The following is a 22378-nucleotide window of genomic DNA, read 5'->3' as shown; positions in this document are numbered from 1 at the left end:
GATATTTTTTTATCTCAGTGGTAAAAAGGTAGGCAAAGACAAAAAATGCATCAATCTTGGGCTTCCCCGGTGGCGCAGTGGTTGGGAGTCCGCCTGCCGATGCAGGAGACGCGGGTTCGTGCCCCGGTCCGGGAGGATCCCACGTGCCGCGGAGCGGCTGGGCCCGTGAGCCGTGGCCGCCAGCCTGCGCGTCCGGAGCCTGTGCTCCGCAACGGGAGAGGCCACAACGCTGAGAGGCCCGCGTACCGCAAAAAAAAAAAAAAAAAGAAAAAAAGAAAAAAAGAAAAGCATCAATCTCCAACATTATTTTAATAATGAGGAAACCTAATCAAAACTAGTTTACAGGGTAGGTGTTCCAAATACATGAAAACAATCTGAAAATGAGGAAGGTTGGTATATAACCATGCCCTTGTTCTCCTACAAAAATTATGTTGAAAAAGACATGTTAAAGCTCATGACATGGTAAAGTACAAAACAGAACTTTTAAAAAATACTTTGTAAAGTACTTATGTCAACTAAAAGAAACAAGTAAAACATTCTCAGTAACATAAAGGCCTACACCATGGAAAGAACAACGGACTTTTCGAAGAGCTCGATATTTTCATACTGATATATATTTAAGAAGAGTTCTTCAGAGGACTCAGAACAGGTTCTGCCATTCACAAAATCTAAATGAATGCCTAATAAGACGGAAAGACATTTACAGGAAATCACAGGGGCAATAAATCTACAGCATTATTATTTATAGTTATGTTTGTGACGAACACAGCCTAACACGGCAACAAGCCAGTATTTAAGGGCTGAAAGATTTATCCAACCTTAAACATATCAGTCTATGCAGGCCTGGAGTCTGTAATCATTATCACAGTTTAATCTGTCTTTTGCAAAACAAAGCTAAAAAATAGACTGTATGTCTCTGTGATTAATCATTTGTATTTAAAGCCAATCTGACCAAAGAAAAGGTCCAGAAAAGCAGCCCCAAGAACATGGTACTGGAAAGCAATGGAATGTGTTTAGAATATCATGTTCTGAAAAGTGTCCTGCAACCTTCTGTTAAATATTTGGTTCATTCCATTCTGTCACTCCGATTTGTATCCTGGAAGCCCGTATCCTGGAAGCCCTTAGACGCGACAGGATTACTTCCTGACAATCGCAACATAAATTGGTGAGCAAAACCCCAGCTCAGTTGCAAAGTTCTTCCCCGGGAACCCCACCAAAACAATGGTGCTTGCAAAGTCCACGAAGAGTTGTTGATTTCTAAGGCTCAACTTTTGGCACAAAGGACTCCAGCTGGTACCACTGGGAGACCTATCAAAATCATCAGTGGAGACAGCTGGTGAGTCCTGGCTTCACTCAGCAGAGCACAGAAGAGAGCTCAGATCACGGGGTACCCTGAACACTGAATGAAAGCTGCCAGGCTGTGGCATCGTCGAAATAAAACAAACTGGCTGACAGTCACCCCCTTAGCATTTGGTGTTCATCTTAGGAATACTGCCAGGTACATAAACGTAGCCAGGGAGAACACATCTTTAAGAAAATAAAGACATTTTAAAAAGAGAGAGAAGAGGAGAGGAGGACCTAAGAGAGAAGTAATGGGACTGGAGAGCAGTTACTAGCATTGCCCTCACCGCACCCCACAAGCTGCTTTAACTTTGATAACCAGCTTTTCCTTGCAGATGTACATAGTTTCCCTGACCTTGGCAGAATCAAAGAATTTATACAGTTAGCAGTTCTTGCACAATCTCCTGAAAAGAACAGCACAAATGTTCTATCCTTCAATGCCAGGTGGGCCTTGCTACTCCTAGCGTCCTGTTTTCTTCCAGTAAATTCATTTACTTGCTTAGGTACTGGTGTGAAAATAAACATCTAGTTCACCTCTTCTCTCTCCTTCTCCATGTCTGACAACAAACCTCGGGGATTTTTTTTTCCCCTTTCTTTGGATGAAGTTGGGGGAAAGAGCTAAATTCTATGAAAACTGAATTATCTTCATCAACTAGAAATTTATGCCGGGCATGAAATGCAAAGGATTTTAAGAACTGTAGCCTTTCCAGGTTTATTATTATGAGAAATGAAGTTCTCTTATTGATAGATCTGTTCACAGCACAGAGCCAAAGACTACAAAGAATTTATACTACAATCAAAGACAGTCTGGATATCTTTATGTCTTAATAATAAATGCAAGATAACCACAGCTTGATGTATTAAATACCTTTTAGGACATGAACAATTTGAACAAGAATCTTCATTAATTCTAATTACGGTGCCTATAAGTCATCTTTAACACTTTCCACCCCTCAATATATTAAAATTAAAGTGCCTATTTACAAAGGGCAAGCCCTAATGAACCAAAAAATCATTTCTAAAGGGGTCTGACATTAAACCCAGGTGCCGTATATACATGTCTAACTTTACCCAGATTCATGGGCCAACATCAGCGTCAGTCAAACCTCGAAACCAACCAGTGTGACGCTGCAGGTGATGCAGACTTGAGTTCACTTCCAAGTTTATTAAAAAAAAAAAAAAAAGAAAGAAAAAAGGACTTTCACAATTCTAAAAAGTTTGTGCTTCTTTGACTTGCACGGGAGAAAGGAAAAAATAAACACTCTTCTAATTATACTTCTCAGGACCAATAACGATGACAGAGTCTGCGAAAATGGTGACACCAACTGGGAATCTGGGCAACTTCTGATGAAAGAAGTAAAGAACTGATACTTAATATTTTCTTTTTAAAATCACTGACGCTAGGGAAAACTGTCAGCGCTAGAGACACCCTCACCTTCCTACAAGGAAGGAAGTTAAAAGAACAACTTTGTGTTTGTCCTAAAAACACTGGTAGGAGTCTTTCTCCAAGTCTTTCTTAGCTGAAAGAACTAAACGTGTGAAACTGATTTTCATTTATTCATGGCATTTGTTACAAAGGAGTGCAGCATAAGCCAGGACAGCAAGGATCCAGTCAGCCCCCTGGATTCAAATCCCGACTCCAACTTTACTTTGTTGTGTGACTGCGGACAAGTTACTGCTCTGTGTCTTAACGGTCTCATCTGTAAAATGGAGCCGCAGACAGAAGATACAGCAAATAACCATAACAGTCAATAACCATTATTGTTACTTCCTCTGCCACGGTCTACTTCTTATTCAGGTTTTAGCTAATGTTCTAAATAGGTAATAATATTCATAAGTAAGAATAACACACTCTTAAATAGTATGAAGTAGGTAGCGGGTACCATTCTAAGCAATTTACAAGTTTTAACTCATGTAATCCTTACGACCAAATTTTGAGGTGACCACTATTTCGCAGATGAGATGGAGGGGTACAGAGAGATCACGTCACTTGTCCCAGAGCCACAGCTAATAAATAAACGGCAGAGGCAGAAATCCAGACTCAGGTAAACTGGCTTCGGCGTCCAGGCTCTTATCGCTATGCTGCTCCTGGAAGAACAACCTTTGAAATAGATCTCCTAACCTCCTAATTTACATAAAAAAGAACTATGGACATTCTACGTTCAGTATACAGCGAACCTATATTGCACCTAGGTGACATTTTAAGCGCAACATAAAGGAACGAGACTTAAAAAGCCAACGGATAAACCACAATGAACTTTCTTTCTAAGTTATGCTCCTCCTTGCAGTTTCCAAAAATAAGTTCTGTCTTTGAAGTATTTGATATACAAGGTGAGCTAGGCTGTGACTTCGCAACAACCTTACGTAGAGCAGAACCAACAGCAACCTGGTTTCCCACAGTCCATCCATGGGAAGCCCATGAATGTCTGCCACACGCAGCCGACAATCCCTGTGGACAGTGACCGTGACGCAGCACTTACTGATCGGGACTCAGCCCCTCCCCTGAGCTCCAGGATGGAAACCACGGCCTGGGGGAAATTAACTAAGCTCAGGAGGGAAGGCATCCTCTCACCCCCATCTCTGAAATATCACTGACTTCAATTAGGCTGATGACGCGAAGAAGCAGAAGATGGGTTATGTGGTTAGCTTACAGTGGTCTGGTCAACCACCAGGATGGAACCTTGATCTAGAATACAGAAGTTCTTTCACAGCAGCTGTTGTCCCGCTTGAGGGCCTAAAGCAGAAACATATCTATAAGCAACCTTTCCTTAAGACTAATCAATCTTCTGAAAGAATTCGTTAGAGCGACACAAACACATGATGGCCAGAAATACACAGCTGAAAGCATGGAAAAAAATAAAACCATGGCTTTTACCTTTTTACTTGCAGCCTTCACTCATGCTCACGTTCTAATGGATTCAGTACGTTCCAACATATTCCAACCTATAGTTATAATTTTCCAACAAATAGCCATAGGCCAAATTACAATGATTAATGGGCTATTTACCATAGAGAGTAATAAAATACTTTCATATCGTAAGATCTTTCAGAGTCTAAGTTTAAACATATATTATATACTTTATATAATATATATACAATTATAAATATATATATTATATATCACACAATGTTCCCTGGATCCAGCCACAGGTAAACTGTAGCTCAGTTAGCAGGGAAATGGATATTAATACCACAATAATTTATGACGACACCGTCATAAGAACGACTGAAATGAAAAACCATCGACAACACCAAGTGTGGGCAAAGCTATGAAACAACTAAAACTGTTCTCCACTGCTTGAGGGAGTAAAAACTGGTTCACCACTTTGGAAAAGTGTTCTGCAGTGTTCACTTGACTTGAACACACGACCCAGCGTTCCACTCTGTCCACCGAACAAAACATGCATTCATATGTAGACCACAGGTAGATACGAGAATGCATGTCACAGCATGGCTCTCAATAAACCCAACTGGAAACAACTCAATGTCTAGCAACAGTAGGGGATAAATCAGTTGTTGGATGTGCACCCAATGGAAGGCTGTCCAGCAAAGAAAATGAACCAGTTACTGAAATGTACAACACAGATGAATCTAACAATGGTAAGGCTGAGTGAAAGAATTCAGACATAATATAAAATCTGCATCACAGGCCAAGTGAATTTATGGTCTCAGAAGTACGGATAGTGGTTGGTTACCTTCAGTGAGAAAGGAGGGAGTAACGATTGGCAGGGGTCAAAGGGGGCCCCTCGGGTGCTGGTAATACCTATTTCTTGACCTGTTGGTTATACAGGAGTGTTTGCTTTGCGCAGTCTCATCAGACTGAACACTTTATAATTTGTGTATCTTTCAGCATATATGTTATATATCAATAAGAATGTTTATTTGTTTATTATATTTCATTTTATTTTAGACCATGTCACACAGCTTGTGGGATCTTAGTTCCCCAACCAGGGACTGAACCCTGGCCTTTGGCAGTTAAAGTGTGGAGTCCTAACCACTGGACCGCCAGGGAATTCCCAAGAATATTTTAAAAGTTAAAAAAAAATTGGTCTACTTCCAAGCCCAATTGTGTACATATCTGTATTAGTTTACTAGGGCTGCCATAACAGAACAACAGAAATATATTTTCTCACAGTCTGGAGGCTTGAAGTCCAAGGCCATGGTGCTGGCAGGGTTGGTTCTCCGTGAGACCTCTCTCCTTGGCTTGGGGCCAGCTACCTTCTCCCCCCCCCCATCCTCTCAATGGCCTATTTTTGTGTGCATATGCACATTCTTGGTGTCTCTTCTTTGTAGGGACACTGGTTCTACGAGATTAGGGCCCCATTCTTATGACCTCATTTAACCTTAACTACCTCTTGACCCCGTCTCCAAGTACAGTCACGTTGGGGGTTAGGGCTTCAACATATGGATTTGGGAAGGGTCCCCAATTCGATCTATAACAAACTCTCTCAGTTATTAAAAAAATAAAAATTCCATCTCTTTATGTAAACTGTTCACATTTTCAACCTCTAAAAATATTTAAATCTCATTATTATTAAGACCACCTAAAAGGACCAAGTTTAAAAAGTCTTAATAATATACAGTTTGCGAAAATGTAAGTCTAAGATTTTCAAAATTATCTGGAAAGTATTTTTAATTCAAGGGCAGGAATAAAATCTAATTATATTTTTAAATAGAATCCAGTGATATGGACCGAACACCATTCCAATACCAATTATACACACGCCCCAGCCACAGACAAGTAATATATACAGATGCATGCCACCTGTGTAACAAAACAATTACTGATGATAAAAATCCGTTCAAAAGTAGTGCTTTCAAATGATTTAATCTAACATATACTTATTGTTACTACCTACCCCGCATTTCTGCAGATCCTCTGATGAAACCATAATCTATTAAATATTTAGCTATCCCATAGCGGCTTTTGCTTATTTTTCAAATGGTAGCAAAATATGAATGTGGTTCTAGCAGAAAAGAGATTAAATTACCAAAGGAAAAATACAGTGTTGGACTCAGCATTCTTGCCAAAGACTCCGGTTTTCCTTCTGTGATAGAAACAAGCTGGTATCTCAGGGTTCACGATGACGGTAAAATCAGAACCCCAAATCCAGGCCACAGCGAGCACCTCGTTATACTGAGGTTCAAGGAGCTGGGTGTTTGTTTCAAGGAGATGGACCTTTATTTCAAGGAGACAGACTTTTAGGATAGATTTTTTTTTTTTTTCAGTCTTCTGACATGCTAAAACATGGCGATATATATCTAAATCGAGCGTAAGCCGTTTCGTAGCCCTCTTTATCATTTATAACTGTGTTTCATGCACAGGATCTCACAGGTCACCAAGAACACCAAGTCGGAAGGAAACTGTCACAAGGAAAAACGAATTCCAGTTACCATCCCCAGTGAAGCAATCCCTCCTAACCTTCTGGATTAAGTTCTCAAAACTCCAGGACAGGGGAATTCACAGCCAACAAGACAACTGGAAGATGGCACGCGGCGACGGCCTTTAAAAGACATGTTTACAGAGCTCAATGCGCCCTAATTTATTTCCATCGCAATACCTCGCCCCCTTGAAACATGGCGGCGTTTCCCGGCAAGCAGTTTCAACCAGCCGCCTGCCATTGTGCGCGGCTCTGCTGCAGCCCCTCGCTGCCCCACGAAGCTTACGTGTCTCTGCTTCGCGTCCTCCAGCGCTCAGTCCTGAGAGGATTACCCGCGAGGGTCAAGCCCCCGGGCCCGGAGGCAGAATAAATACGGAGGCTGGAGATGGGAAAGGCCTTGGGCGGCCTTCCTCGAAGAGGCTCGCCTAAGCCACGTCACTGTCCCTCAGGGCTCTTCACGCGGACCCGGGCCGCGGAGGCCTGGATTCCGCCCGCGAGCAGACCGCGCCCGCGCATGCGCCTTCAGTGCCCCGCGCACCCCGCCGCCCCCCCAGCTCCCCCGCCGCCGCCAGAACCCGGCTCCGGCGTGGGCCCTCACGTGGCTTCCTCTTCCCTCCTCTTTCCAGATGTCTCTTCGCCCAACAAAAGCTCCTCTCCTTCTCAACCAGCTCTCCGTTTCCGCCTTCCCACAGCCGAAACAACCCCAAAGAGCAGAGACCACAACCAAGGTCTCTCCCGTAACGTTACTCGGACTTACCGTTGGCGCCCTTGATGTTACGAGGAGGGGATGGATGGCTGGAGACGGACCATCGGCGGTCTGTGCCGGGAACGTGGAAGGAGGCAGCCGCGAGCCAAGGACAGAATCCTCACGGATGCTACAGGTCGACACGTGTGGGCTGAACTGCTGCTAACGAACGGGGGGGGGGGGGAGGATCCCCCCAAAGCAGTGGGGAGAATGGCCTCCTTTCCAGTAGAGAGGGAGCAGCTCTTGCGGTTGCCAGCCGCCGTCTCGAGGAGCCAGCGCTCGCAGACCAGAGAAGATGCACGAGCCCGCTAGCCAGGAAGGGGTGGTCCTTCAGCCAGGAAAGCAGGTTCCCTCCAGCTCGCTCCTCCCCCATTTCCTCTCCACCCAGAAGCAGCAGATGAAGATACTGCACACCTACGCCTGATGAGACTTTAGCCTCACCTGTAACCTGTTATCCTCAGACACGTGGCTGCCTCTACTCTTCCTCTGGGAATGAAAGGCCTTTCTGTAACCATGGATGAGAGCGTTTCCACGCCAGGGATCCTGACGCTGCCTCGGGGCCAGTTCCAAACTCCTTAACTGAGATGAGGGCTCTGTCTCCAAAGCAGTTTCAGTTATGCCTCCCAGACACCATGTGCGCTATTTGACCTTAGTAGCCTCCACCGTTTCAAGAGCAGAGCCAATCTTCTCTTTCACAATTCAAGCCCCAGGTGGGAAGAAGAAAACTCCAGCCGAAGGAAGACCAGTATCTCAACTTTACAGCTGGTGGTACGGATGCCCACCGCCTGTCTCCCTACCTCCACCCCCTGCAAACCCCCCAAGCCTGGAATCATTTCTCCTGGGGTTCATTCATGCTGTTCTGAAGAAATCCTTTGTACTGAAGTTTGCGTTTCTCTTTCCCCAACTGGCTGGGAAAGAGTGTAATTATGACACATACGGTCTCGCTTAAAATTTAAATATATTAATTACGACATTCAACGGCAGAACTTTCACTTCAACTAAAAGCAAGCACAATAATACTACATAAATCATAGGGGTGTCACTGTAAGACCACCTCTAAAACAACCAAAAGTGAACTCACTCATTTTCATAGACTTCTCCAAACCATGAATTTAAGAGCCCCCTTACCTGGCGAACGAAACTATTTGAGGTAGTGTCAGAAGAAGTGCTCCCATCAGATCCTTTAAATCTGTTTTTCCTTCTGGCTCCTTTCCCATATGACTACAAAAAAAGAAAACAAAAAGACAAATGAGATTATTAGTAGACTCTCACGCAGGAATCTAGACCTAGCTCTAGACAACGTTCTAGATCAAGACAAAGTTGGATTGTCATCATATGGGCACGATTATAAAGTTACTGGTGACCATGTGAGATCACTTATATGTGGAATCTAAAATATGACACAATGAACTTATCTACGAAACAGAAACAGACTCACAGACACGGAGAACAGACTGGTGGCTGTGGGGGGTGAGAGGGGTGGGGGAGGGGGGGAGCGGGAGTTTGGAATGAGCAGAGGCAAACTGTTACATGTAGGATGGATCAACAACAAGGTCCCACTGTAGAGCACAGGGAACTCTATTCAGTGTCCTGTGATAAACCATCATGGAAAAGAATATGAAAAAGAATATAGATATATGTCTGAGTCACTTTGCTGTAGAGTGGAAATAAATGCAACACTGTAAGTCAACTATACTTCAATAAAATAAAATTTTTAAATTAAAAGTTATTGGTGGAATCACAACTATTTATTTCAAATCAGTGAGTTGATAGGGAGGAGAGGTTTCTGGACAAAGCAATTCAAAACTGGTGAATTAACACAATTTATGCTCTCTGTTAGCGTATCTGTGGTTAAGAGGCAAAGGCCACTAAAGATAAGGCATTAAAAAAAATACGCATTTCTGTGCAGGAGGGACTGTGGCAGTTGTACTGAGAGAGGAGAGTAACTGGTCAGAACCCTTCAGAGAGCATGAAGGCAGTAGATTCGTGCATAATGAAGTACTGTTCCCAGTGGTGCTGAACAGCCAGTTTTTGCTTCTTTTCGTGTCTTAATTTGTAATTCCACAGGTATTCCTATACTGGAGTGGTCCTTGCACATGGTGGCTGAGAAACATTTTACAGTATGAATTCTGATGACTTTTACATAGGTAGATAGATAGATAGATTAGATAGTTGATAGATGATAGATAGATGGATAGATGAGATAGTTGATAAATAGATAGATTGATCTAGATGGAATATGAATGAAGCCCGGTGCCAATTCTTCACATTATTGGATGGATCTAGAGAATGTTTTGAGAGATGTTCAAACAGCTACAGAAGTGGTAGCAAATTATACAAAATTAAAATACTTTGTACAATTTTCTGGCCCATTGCTGTAATGTTTGAATATGAAGTGAAAAGATTGTGGGGGTTTTTTTTATTATTAATAGGAGTAGAAAAGAGTTTTATTTGAGCCAAACCAAGGACTATAGCCTGAAAGACAGCCTCTCAGATAGCTCTGAGGAACTGCTCTGGAAAAGCATGGTTTTCAGCACAGTTTATTCTTTTTTAATTTTATTGAAGTCTAGTCGATTTACAATATTGTGTTAATTTCTGCTGCACAGCAAAGTGACTCAGTTATACACAGACACATTCTTTTCCATATTCTTTTCCATGATGGTTTATCAGAGGATACTGAATATAGTTCCCTGTGCTACACAGTAGGACCCTGTTGTTTATCCAAAAGCTTGCTTTTTAACCACTTAATTATTTTGCTGAGAAGGCAAAAAACAAATTTTATGGAATAGTAATAATAATAATAAGAAGAAAGCATTTAAGAACAGGATGTTAAAGGTAAGACAATTTGTCTCAGTAGTAGGTTAGGGCCAAAAGCACAAACATCTACAATGAACTTGCTTCTTCTAATATACCTACAGCTTACGCTGACAGCAGCACTAAGACTAAACTATGCATTCATCTGTGGTTAATTCTAGGCACGGATAAAGTTACTGAGAAAAAATTACACATTAAAATGTAAGTGAAAAATAGCTCAACACCGAGCTTTCCAGATAAATATACACAGGCGGGAATCCTACTATAGCTGACCTTAAAAATGGGGATATTAGGGCTTCCCTGGTGGCGCAGTGGTTGAGAGTCCGCCTGCCGATGCAGGGGTCACGGGTTCGTGCCCTGGTCCGGGAAGATCCCACATGCCGCGGAGCGACTAAGCCCGTGAGCCATGGCCGCTAGGCCTGCGCGTCCGGAGCCTGTGCTCCGCAACGGGAGAGGCCACAGCAGCGAGAGGCCCGCATACCGGAAAAAAAAAAAAAAAAAAAAAAAAAAAAAAAAAAAAAATGGGGATATTAAGGCTTGCCTCCCAGGGTGGCTTTAGGTGTTAAATGAAGGAATGTATTTATAGCATTCAGTATAAGACCTAGCACACGGTGAGGATTCAAAATAATATTTTAAAAAGTGATACCCACATAAGAATGAGAAGAGTGGAGAAAAACTGGGCTAAAATGTATAATGTGTTTAGAGGGATTAGGCCAACAGAGACTTCATTAGATGATCAGAATTTACAAGTTTGCTTTTTTGCAAAGCACCGTGTCCAGGTTTTAAAAATGAGACTTTTGTTATATTTTATACATTCATATGGTTTTCATTAAAATGGAAATATCTTATAAACCATAATATATGTAGCACTTAGGCAAGCCGAAATCTCTTACAAACATTTGTGTTGTGAGCAATTTAGATGAATTTGCAATCAGTGAGAGGGGTGGTGTGATTTTAAAGCAAAAATTTGTCTTAAATATGTTTGTTCTCTTCCAAGTATCGAGGGGATTTATATAATACAAATGTGTTTCCATGGCATTTAATTAACTCGGCTTCATAAAAGGAAAGACAATCTAGGCTGGGCTTTCATAATACAAGGTTCTCTTCACGTAACAGCATATTCTTCTTACTTCTGTAAACAGTATTCCGTAAACTGTTGAAAAATAACATTCTTTCAACAATGTTCTTCCTTTTCCAATTTTTACAGAAAGGTTTAGACAAATGTGTCTTCCAAGGCCTACAACGTTTAAAGTCTGAAAGTTTCCTTAAAATTAAAAAAAAACCCTTTTTTATATTATTCCATATGGAAAAATACTTATTACCTTGAAAGCATTTTCAAGGCCTAACATGTTTCCTTGGGGGAAGGTGAGGGCAAATCTGTGTGAAATACACTATGTATCTTCATTCGGAGCATAAATTATTCTTGAGAACAAAGACGAAATATTCTCTCATCCCAATATCCCCGTGTCTTTCCAGCATCATTTGGACATGGATGGGAAAAGCTTCTTTGAAATTCCATCATTATCATTTATTTCCGATTTTTAATGATAAGTATGTTTTTACTATTCAGCTGCTTTGGAGTATAAACTTTTTCATGGCTGCTGACATTGCCCAGCAGGCACTGTGAGAACCACACAATATTTAAGACAGCCAGTCCCAGGGGAGGCTGCAGTTCTCTGCAAAAAAATGAGACACATTTAAAAAGTCACTTTAATTTTTCCAGGCCCCTGGGAACACTGTTCACAAACATTGTTTCAGGTGTACTTAGCTACCAATGCAATGTGTCTACATTGGATTATTACAGGTTTCAACCGTACTAAGAAACAGAAAAAATGATGGCATACTGAATTGCACACAAACTGGTGATAGTTTTGAGAAAGAATATCTTGTTCTTCAATCACTGAAATGTAGGAGGGATAATGTATTCAAAGTGTTTCTGCTTAACGGTGTTAAAGCAAATTCTTATTCATTATATATATTTATTTAAAACCAAAATAGATATGCTTAATTGCACCTCTTCTATTTACTAATTTCAGCAGTAATTTCTCTCTTATAATCTCCTTTTAAAAAAAAAGTTAACTATCAATTGACACCTCAATGACTAGTTACTTTTTATAACAATATCCAGGATCAAGAAGAAGCAAAGTTAATAGTCTATTTTTATGTACTTTAAAAAAGGTTGGTAAAAATGTATACCATCATTACCAAATGAAGTTGCCTTTAATTCCATGCATATTTAAAATTAAGTCCATCTGACTAAAATGACTTGTGTATTAGTTATTCAAAATTCTGGAAAATAAGGACCAGAGTGTTTCATATGAAGGAATTAAAAAAAAAAAGTGAAGGTCAACCCTCACGCAAATAATAAAAGACAGGAAAGATTAAGTATTCAAATATTTAGTTGCCTAAATGTGGAAAAGTATAGTTTTCTTAATTAGCTACTTCAAATGCAGCTACTTTTATGACTAATGGGGTTTCTAAAATTTTTTTTTAACAGCACTAAGTATATAAACATCTGCTATGTGAAACAATTAATAATTAGAGCCAGAGTTTCAGGAAGTAAAAGGAAGAAGAGACAGGGGGTATGTCCAGAGGGCTAAGTGTAACCCATAATACTCTCCATGATGTATGCAGAGCGACCCCTACATCCTTAGGGAACACAGTCTGAAAAGTCACTAATTCCGCCTCAATTGCTTCTTGGTTATATACAGCTTAATAAAAACACAGTGAAGTCACCACAGCAAATAGGAAAAAAGAAAACCATACGTTTGAATTCCTTTACTTCTCCTAAAACATCAGCCAAATTAAGTAAGATTTCAGAAACTAGAAAGAAATTTAAGAAATTGCCACAAATATATAAATGACTTATTAAAAAGATCTCCACCATTCATCCTGATGTTAGTATCAGTTTCATGTGAATGACTATCTTCTTTGAGACTAAATACTTTTCAAATTGGACTGTAATCTTAAAAATCAGCAAATAAATGGTCACACTTCCACAGGTAGTTGAAATCTAATTTCTGTATGACTGAAGTAGATGGTAACAGTTAATTACAGAAGTTGCCAGTTAAGTGGAGACTTCAGCGCAGCCTTGCACACAAAGTTGGCTTGGCGGCCCCTGGGGGCAGCTTTAAAAATGTCGCTTCTGTGATTGGTGAATAAGGTGACAGTTCTTCTACCTATGAATTGCTCCCCGTGAGCGAAACGCTGGTGCCTGAAATTAATTTCTATCCCTCTTGATCAGCATTCATTGCTATTTATCCCTTCGAACTGCAGACCTTCCTCATTTTAGAGTCGGAAGCGAAGGAAGCCGAAACTAAATGGAGAGGAATCAGACATGAAATGTCCTCATTTATCAACAGTTTAGCGTGAATGAGGCTGTCAGATCTTTCACTAGGGGAGACGTCACTGAGATTCGTTCCCTAGAAAGAGGGGAATCAAGGTCTCTATGCGGATCAGTTTACACAAAAGCAGAAAGGACTCAAGAAGCGGCATAAATAGCGCTCTTCTGGGGGTCTTGCAGGTAGAGAAGGGAGGGGGGACGAGGCCAGGGCGGGAGATGCCCAGGGGCCAAGCTCGCCTTCTTCACAATCTATACCTCCAGCCGGTTTTGGAAAGGATTCTAAGACAGCCCCAGTCACTTAATTAAGGGGCCATAATTAACCCGAACTCTCTGTTACCGTGAAAGTCCGTGTGCCATAGACTCTTGGTAGGACAGAGACATGTCCCCGTGGTCACTGAACCAAAGAGGGCCACCCTCGACCCAGCCCCCGCAGAGTTAACGTCTTTTGCTCAGCTTCTCTTGAAAGGACGGAGGCTACAGACTGCATAATTCAATGCAATCAAGTAGGGCAACAGGTAAACTAGTTCTTTACACAAAAGGAAAGACAAAAAGAACAGGAACATAAAGCCACACGACTAACTAAAACCTCCGATCACTCAAACCATCAGATATTGTGTCTCGCATTTTAAAACACACGCAGAAATTCTGATGAGCAGGTTTTCAAGTTTCTCCCAGGCAACAGCAGAACAAAATCCCACCGAAGAGGCAAGTGACTGAGGGTCGGGAGCAAAGGGTGCAGCCAAACATAAAGCCCAGCGCCCATGCCCATTATGCTGAGAGACCTCAAAGACTGAACTGGACCTCGAAAGTGTCCGGCAAAGTTTCTGGAAAGGGGTATTGACCTGGGGGGAAGGGCTGCAGCACTTTCCAGAGAAAGCGCCTGGCTCCGCGATTCAGGCTGCTGCCAGGAGCAAGTCTGTTCGCCTCCAGGTGCGATGGCAGGTGCTGGTGACCGTCTCTTTAAGGCCTTAAGTGCTGAGATACCGCTCCCCTTCTCACTCTTTTCCCCTCTGCCGCCATCCTAGACTCAGTTCCTTTCACCCGGATTTTGCATCCACCCGGCCTCCATCCAGATCTGTCCAACTCCCTGGAGAACTCCCAGGGCTGTACTTCAGACTAATGCTGTCCCATAGAAATAGAAGTCACATACATAAGAGGAATTTTGTAGTAGCTCTGTGAAAAAGGTAAAAGGCCACAGGTCAAATGAATTGTAATAGTGTCTCTGACTTAACCTAATATATCAAAAATATTATCATTGTGACACACGGTCGATGTAGGAGTACTAATGACATGCAGAATATTCTTTGTTTCCTATGAAGTCTCTGAAATCTGTATTTTATACTTTTATGTTATCTGCAGTTTTAGTTGATCTGTAATCCGTGAGCTTATTTTACCTGTGTTTTTATGTATTTTAAAATGTGTATTTTATATTTATAGCACATCTCAGCTCAGACTAGCCACATTTCGAGTGCTCAGAAGCCACACGTGACTAGTGGCTACCATGGCGGACAGCACAGGTTTGGAGCTCTGGAGGGACAGCGTTCAGTTAGCACCTTGACTTCGGAGGCAGACTGTGTCCAAGTTTGCACTGAAACTGTTCAACAGGTGACCTCAAAAAGGGATGCAATTTGTTTAGATCTGAACTTTCAGGAATTTGCAGTTAGACTGTCACTCACTTCTCATGTAGGAAATAGATGTATTTTGTTTATGACCGTGTGCTGGGGGGAGGGGGGTGGCGTGTATGAGGGTGCCCCCCCCCCGGGCAGGATTTTTGACATAAAAAAGAGCAATGGGCAGCCTGTGAAGCTCCACCTTTTGCTTTGCTCACATAGGACCCCCCCATTGTACTCCAGAGGTGAATGAGAAAGGATTCGTAAAACCCACGATTGCTGAGAGACACTGTCTGCAAATGAAATGGAATGAAAATTCCATTTCTCAGGAGAACGACTATGACTTGGTGTCACAAAACAGAGAGATGCTCCAGAGACACAGGCTTTTTTTCTCTGGCCGTTTTACCGCTGGCCCGGCCTCTGCCCAGAGACATGGAAGAGATGCCCTGCCAAGTTTTCACTGCGCTGTCATGATTTATTAGATCTCACATAAACAAGTCAACGTTTCCCCCAAATAATGGCTGTGATATGAGCACGATTCAAGGAAAATTGCTTTCATTTTTGGAAGGTAGAGAGAGCAAGGAGATGGACGCTAATGCAGCTGAATATTTATACCACTTACCTGCTTCTAGTATGCATTCCTCCCTCCCTCCCTCTCTCATTCCATCACTTGCAATTCCTGTAGCCTGGGTCTCTGGAATGTGTGCATCTGTAGTCCTGTCCTATCTATTATTCTTTCTCTCTTTTCAGTTTAGACCTTATTATCTCTTGTCCAAACTGTTACATCAATCTCCGTTCTGGCAGACCCCAAACGACCTTACAGAACACTCCCAGGAGAATCTTCCCCATGAACTCTTATATTGCTCCTTCCCTGAACCCCTTGCAAGGTTCTCTGTTTTTCAATACATTGCAGGTTCCAAAGTCTCCGAGATGTGGCCTCAAATTGCCACAAACTGTCAGATTTCTGCTTGATTGTGCCCAGTCTGCACCTGTCCACGTTCTTCCCAAACTAGGGATTCCAAACGTATCAGACTTCTAACTGCTGTGACTTGGCGTCCTGAATAGCCCCTCACCATCTCTCTGAAAATCTGCTGAAGTCTGACCCATCCTTCAAATCCCTTCTCAAATGCCGCTTCTTACATGAAGCCCTCACAGATTACTCCAAAGGGAGTACTTGTGCTCTCAACTCCTTTGCAACCATCTAAGATTCCGTACTTCTCTTCGTGCCCCATATGCCGTAGGACTGTCACCCATTTGTCACCCTTGCAGCTACTGGAAAGCGCGTTCTTTGAAGGCAGACAGTGAGTCTTCTCGCATCTGAATCATTTCCTTGCGGGCAGCGGCATCGCAAATACTTGTTGCCTTACGTTTAACTACATAAATCACAAAGTAAATTAGTATCTCTTATCTGAATGCAGTCATGCTTGCTGTCTGCCCTAGCTTTGATCTCCAGGAATTCAGGAACTCTATTTTTATCATAAGAATAAAAACTCAAAACAAAGCAAAACCAAACCCCAAAAACCCTTGAAGGAAGATCAAAGAGAAAAGAGGGTTTAAAAGTCCTTTCCTCTGTCAGTATTCAAAGACCTTCACCCTAGAATAATAGAAGTCCCTGAGGACACTTCTCTCTCTCTCTCATCTAACCTGGTGAGTATCTAGATAAAATCAGGAGTCTAGAACAAACGTGACAGGGGTTGGTAAGAATTCAGGTCCTCTGGCAGAGGCTAGATGGAAAGGTAGGTGGTTAGTTACATGCCCCCACTGGGCTTGTGCAGCCAAGCAGCCCGAGGCTGACTAAAATCCAGCTGTTTTACCTCTAGGAAAGAAAAGAATTCCTCTATCAAAGACATGGATTTCTGATGATACAAGTGATTGCCTTCTACATTTTTCCTCCGTCTCAAATCAAAATGAATGATGTTTTAAGTCTGCACTCTTATCTCCCAGTGGTAAAAGAAAGTTCAACAAAGCTCCAAGATCATGCCACCAGGACCAACATTAGTAACAGTATCAAGATAGCTAAAGCAGTCCATTTCTACCACCTATCAAAACAACAAAGCAGCAAAACATTTTATCATCACTGTGGCCCACTCCTGCCCCCGTAACTACAGTAAATAAGACTAACACGCTCTCTCGAGCATGTACAGATATGAAATATATAAATTATGTACTTAGAAATTTTGCATAAACATAAAGCTACATAATCTTCCCACAATTTCCAATCTAGCAAACGGAGGCTTGAAATCAACAAGGCAATATCACGAAGCAAAGAAGACACACTTCTCCAAAAAGTGATGCCTGGAAGGTAACCGTGACCTCTTCACCACGGCTCGCCAAGCAGCCCACCGTTAGGAGTCTCAAGTCGTAAGTCGTTTCCCTGCTAGCACAGAAGTTGAGAGGCTCCTTACCGCTGAGAACTGGAGGCGCCTGTAATCCAAACGGTACCTGCCAAAGCCCTCCGTAAAAGCCACCTTATCCGTGCCCAGCGCCTGCAACTGACATCTCCTATTTCACGACGAGCAGCAAACGGCATCTCCCCAGAAACCGCTAATACTCGTCGGAGGGTTAGGTGGTCCCGGAGCTCCCCGAGACGGCTCACATTTCAGGGCCACGGGGAAAATAAAAACTTTCGCGTCCCCAGCGCGCTCTCTTCGGCAGGCGCCGAGGGGTCCGGGCAAAGCCTCGGCCAGGGCCGCGAGGGGAGCGGAGCCGGCCGCGCCGCGCAACGCCCAGGTGCAGAGGCGGGTCACGGGGGAGGCGGGGGCGGAGCGTCCCCTCCCACGCCCCCCACTCCCACCCCGGCTCACAGCCGGTCCGGCGGGGTCGGCGTCGGAGCGGAGCTGCGGAAGCCGAGCCCCTCCCGGCCCCCGCCCCGCACTCACGATCTGGAGCAGGTCCCGTCCGCCCGCCTGGGCCATGGCTCTCCATGTGGCTCTCCCGGGAAGGGGCGACGGGGGCTGGCCGCGGCAGCCTCCGAGGACCCCGAGGTCTCCCCCGCCCCTTCCCTCCCTCGGGCTTCGGGGAGCCGAGGAAAATGGAAGCCGGAGAAGAGCCCGGGGCGGGGGGGGAGGAGGCGGAGAGGGGCAGGGGCGCCGGCGCCCGCAGGGGAGAAGGGGTGGCCACGCGCGGGGGGAGGAGAAGGCGGCGGCGGAGGAGACCCAGGCCGGAGCGAGCGGCCGGGCGAGGGATCCGGGCAGAGGCGGCGCCGCGAGAGACGGAGCTCGGCGCCCGGGCGGCTCACAAAGAAAGGGGCGGGCGCGGCGCTCTCGCTACCTGTGCGGCCGCTCCGAGCGCCCCCGCGGGAGCCGCGTTCTCCGGCAGGTCCATCGGGATCTCTTGCGCCACCGCCGCCGCCGCTGTGGGAGGCGACTTGGACAGGTCGCTCTGGACCATTGGCGAGCGGTCGGCCGGGAGCCAGCAGCCGGCCCCCGGCGGCGGGTCCCCTCCTCCCTTCCCCGCCCCCCGCTGCAGGGGCCGCCCGGGGCTCGCGGCGCTCAGGGCGCGGGGCGCGGCCGGGCCAGATTGCGAGCGAGGCGCGGGGGAGCCGGGCGGCGGGGGGCGCGGGCAGGGCGAGCGCCGAGCGGGCACTGGAGCCGCGGCGCCGGGGCAGGTCCTCGCCGAGGGGGAGGGCGCTCCGGCCGCGCGAGCCCAGGGGGAGGCGCGTCGGCCGGCGAGAGTGACAGGCCACCGAAAGGCCGAAAAGTTGCCCGCGGGAGGCGCGGGCCGCCGGGGCCCCGGCGCGGCCGCTGCGCGTCGCCGTGGCACGCGCGCTGGAAAGTTTTCAAAGCCGCGAAAGCCAGGCCTCGCGCCCGGGGGCTTCCTTTCGCCGGCGGCCGAGCTCCAGCCCCCGCGCTCCCCACGAGCCCGCGGGCGGGAACAGGTCCCTCGCCTCGGAGACCCGGGAGGCTCCGCTCCTTCCCTGCACGCCCGAAACCCGTCAAGGCCTCGGGCGGCCCCGGGGAGCAAGTGCCTGCCGAGGACCTCCCATCCCCATCGACCGCCGGAGCCCCCGGACGGCGGCAGTGACGAGGAGCCAGCAGAGGAACGCCGCTGGTGCCCCGAGGATTGCGGTCCCGCCCGAATCTGCAGCTGGCCTGGGCTCCTGGGTGCAAATCGACCCACTTCCAAACCCGAACTTTGCCCGTTATGGCTCCGCGTTGTCTTCGTCTTTGCCAACCGCTTCTTCACTTTTTCTGTAGAGTTGAGAAGTCTTAAAAAAAACATCCCATTTTGGACGTGTAAGCATTTCCTTAGGATTCTGAACTCTTGATAAGAGAGTAGCAGCCGTAGCAAGAATGTTTCCTTTACGGCACAACGTTCAGCTATTCCTAATAAGACGTATTTTTTGTATTACAGGGTAGCTCGTATTTCAACGACTTTTACTACAGTGGAACTTTCTGTAGAACAAGTTTTCCCGGCATCAGTGTGGTTTTGTAACACTTGAACGGAGACAGTTCTGGAGACGGAAATATACATATGGAAATTTACCACCATAGGCTTCAGCTGCCTTTTCTATTTTGTCAGATGGTGTATGCAGTTATTATGGGATACAGTCCTTGCTCTTCTCAAAGATAAACGCATCCACCTCCATCATACGGTGACTCGAGTCAGGCTTTAAGAACAGGTGTTGGTTAGGGACATCCAAAATGTCACTGATTTTCTTAATCTTCGGGGTTAAAATTGTCATTTTTATTTAAGTGTGACTGAAGGTTCAAAAACAAACTCACAGAATAAGAGACTAGATGTGTGGTTGCCAGAGGGTTAGCTGAAGGCAGTCAAAGTTGAAAACTCCCAGTTATAAGATATCTAAGCACTAGGGTTGTAATGTACAACGTGATAAATGTAATGAACACTGCTGTCTGTTGTTATATACGAAGGTTGTCGGGAGGGTAAATCCTAAGAGTTCTCAGCACAAGGAAAATTTTTTATTCCCGTTTTTAAAATTTTGTGTCTATACGAGATGATGGATGTTCACTAAACTTATTGTGATAATCATTTCATGGTGTATGTAAGTCGCACCATTACGCTGTACACCTTAAACTTATGCAGTGTTGTATTTCAATTACATCGCAATAAAAATGGAAGAAAAATACATACATACATACGTACATACATATTTCCAAAATAGGAGGGGAAATCTGACTGAGTGTTAAACAGAAGCAGTGAAAAATGGGTTAACAACAACGACGATAATAATAAAGTCACATTTTTAAAAGCAACAGACAAGGGAGCTGGGAAGCTGTTTAGGATGTGGGTGGGTGGCCAGCCAGCCAGGGAGGGGGGCACCCTCTGCTTTGTAGCCGTGGCTAAAAGCCTTCCCAAAACCCTGGCTAAGATTTGTTAAAAAAAAAAAAAAAAGCAATCAGCAGTGCTTTTGCGTGTGTGTGTGTGTGTGTGTGTGTGTGTGTATGTATGTATGTACAAAAGTGGAAAAGACATTGTATTTAAAGTTTGGGAGTTATTATTTTAGTTCCATGATTTGCCGATGGCATCACTCTTCTAGGTCAGTTAATGAAACCGTTCAGTTTTCTTAAGAGAGTGTTTAAATCTCTCTTAAAAGCATTAAAGACTAGGGATAACTTTAAATCTGGTTCTAGATTAGAGTGTGAGCTCTGTGTGGACAGGAGCCATGCTTATTCACCAGGGCACACTCAGAATCTGGCCCGTTCCCCCTGAATTCTTTCAACATCCTTTCGATCAAGCATATATCAAGCTTCCACTGTTGCCACTGGATAAGCACAGACAACAAAAACCAGAAATCTTGGAGCTTAAAGTCTAGTTAGTAAGCACTTAGAAACCAATTAATACATTCTTGAATGAATGAATGATGAATTCTAACACTGTTTTAAAAAATGCCAGGTTTGCTGAAACAGTATTTCCCCATGACATGTTTGATTTCTTATAGTATACTTTATCTGTGCATTTGCTTTCAATTACGACCATTTGGGAAGTTAAATTTTATCTTTCATCAGATTTTTTTTTACAGAGACCACAAAACAGCAAAACAACCTTGAAAATCATTTAAAATAATGCTTATAGCCAAGCCAAGTTTGAATGAAAGGTTCAAATGTGATAGAGTATATTTTATTCATTTCATTAATTTTTGATACTCAACTCTTTGTTTTTATGTATCTCTCTGCCACTAGACAGGGTTCCTTGGGGACAGCCGATTGGGTCTTACTCATTTTATCATCCCCCATCCAGCATGGTGTCTGGCACTTAGTTGGAGCCTGAAAACTCCTGTTGCACAAATGAATGAGTGAATGAATGAATGATGTCTTCACATGCCTTAAAACATAGCATATAACTTTGCAAGTTTTAACAAGGACATTTATCTAATCACTACTCCCTTGAAAGGATTATATGAATTGTTTCCTTATAACCTGCGCTCCTTTAATTAGCCTGCATTGAGCAGTAACACAATACAATGTACCCATTCAGACTCTAGTCTGACTTGTAAAAATTTTCAAGTAAAAAGTAACACAATGTTACCCCTACCTGAAAAAGGGAACAATGTCAGAATAAATATAGAGGGATAAATGCTTGGGAAACTCATGGTGGATGTTTTCTATTATGGTCAGTTTTGTTTGTAACCTACCTTGGCTTGGGCAGTACTTAAAAGCCAAAGATAAAAGCTAAAATTTGATATGGAAAGCCTAATTCTTTTCAATGTTAAAAGGTATGCAGATGCACCCCAGTAATAATGGATGTACAATCACCAGCCAAGGCATTTAAATGCAGATGACTAATTTGTTCAAGCTGGACGTGAACTCCGATATGCTCATTAGTCTTTGTAATGGACAGGCATATTCTGGGCATTATTAATGCTCTAAAATGAGAAGAGGCTGGTAAGAAACTTTGGCCAAGGAAGCCAGAAGTTTAAAAGAGTTGGGGTGTTTTTTTCCCCTGTAAGTGGAAGAACCAGTGATTGTAATTTTTACTTCTCTCTTGCTTGTAGATTTGTGATTGTATTTAAGACCTTGGAGTAAGAGTTCTTTAGGGCAGATATGCACCAGTGTGATTTCTTACCTGACTTAGTAAATCATTTTTCACCTCATTCATGGTTCTGGATCTCCACCATTATTAACAGCATTTTCATAAGGATATACCTGTATCAGCCACTGGCCTAACTTGGTATGATAATTCC

At 44.0% G+C, this 22378-nt stretch overlaps 1 protein-coding gene across 6 annotated transcripts in view; it reads right to left on the bottom strand.

The window, feature by feature from the left end:
- CACNB2 (calcium voltage-gated channel auxiliary subunit beta 2) overlaps positions 1-18646 on the bottom strand; it is a 422888-nt gene extending 404242 nt beyond the window's left edge. For 2 of the 6 annotated variants that reach the window (XM_067030503.1, XM_067030506.1), the window contains exons 1-2: positions 18114-18455; positions 8596-8688 (exon numbers count right to left, since the gene is read on the bottom strand). In XM_067030503.1, the coding sequence (XP_066886604.1) occupies positions 8596-8688; positions 18114-18149 (129 nt within the window). In that variant the 5' untranslated portion in view covers positions 18150-18455. Of the gene's footprint in view, positions 1-7479; positions 7627-8595; positions 8689-18113; positions 18456-18504 lie in introns of those variants that run through there. The other 4 variants (XM_067030501.1, XM_067030500.1, XM_067030504.1 and 1 more) reach the window with 4 other exon arrangements.
- Positions 18647-22378: the final 3732 nt, after the last annotated feature.

This window comes from Kogia breviceps, chromosome 3, assembly GCF_026419965.1.
Source record: "Kogia breviceps isolate mKogBre1 chromosome 3, mKogBre1 haplotype 1, whole genome shotgun sequence".
NCBI classification, from domain to species: domain Eukaryota; kingdom Metazoa; phylum Chordata; class Mammalia; order Artiodactyla; family Physeteridae; genus Kogia; species Kogia breviceps.
This window is presented reverse-complemented; position numbering and strand designations above follow the sequence as displayed.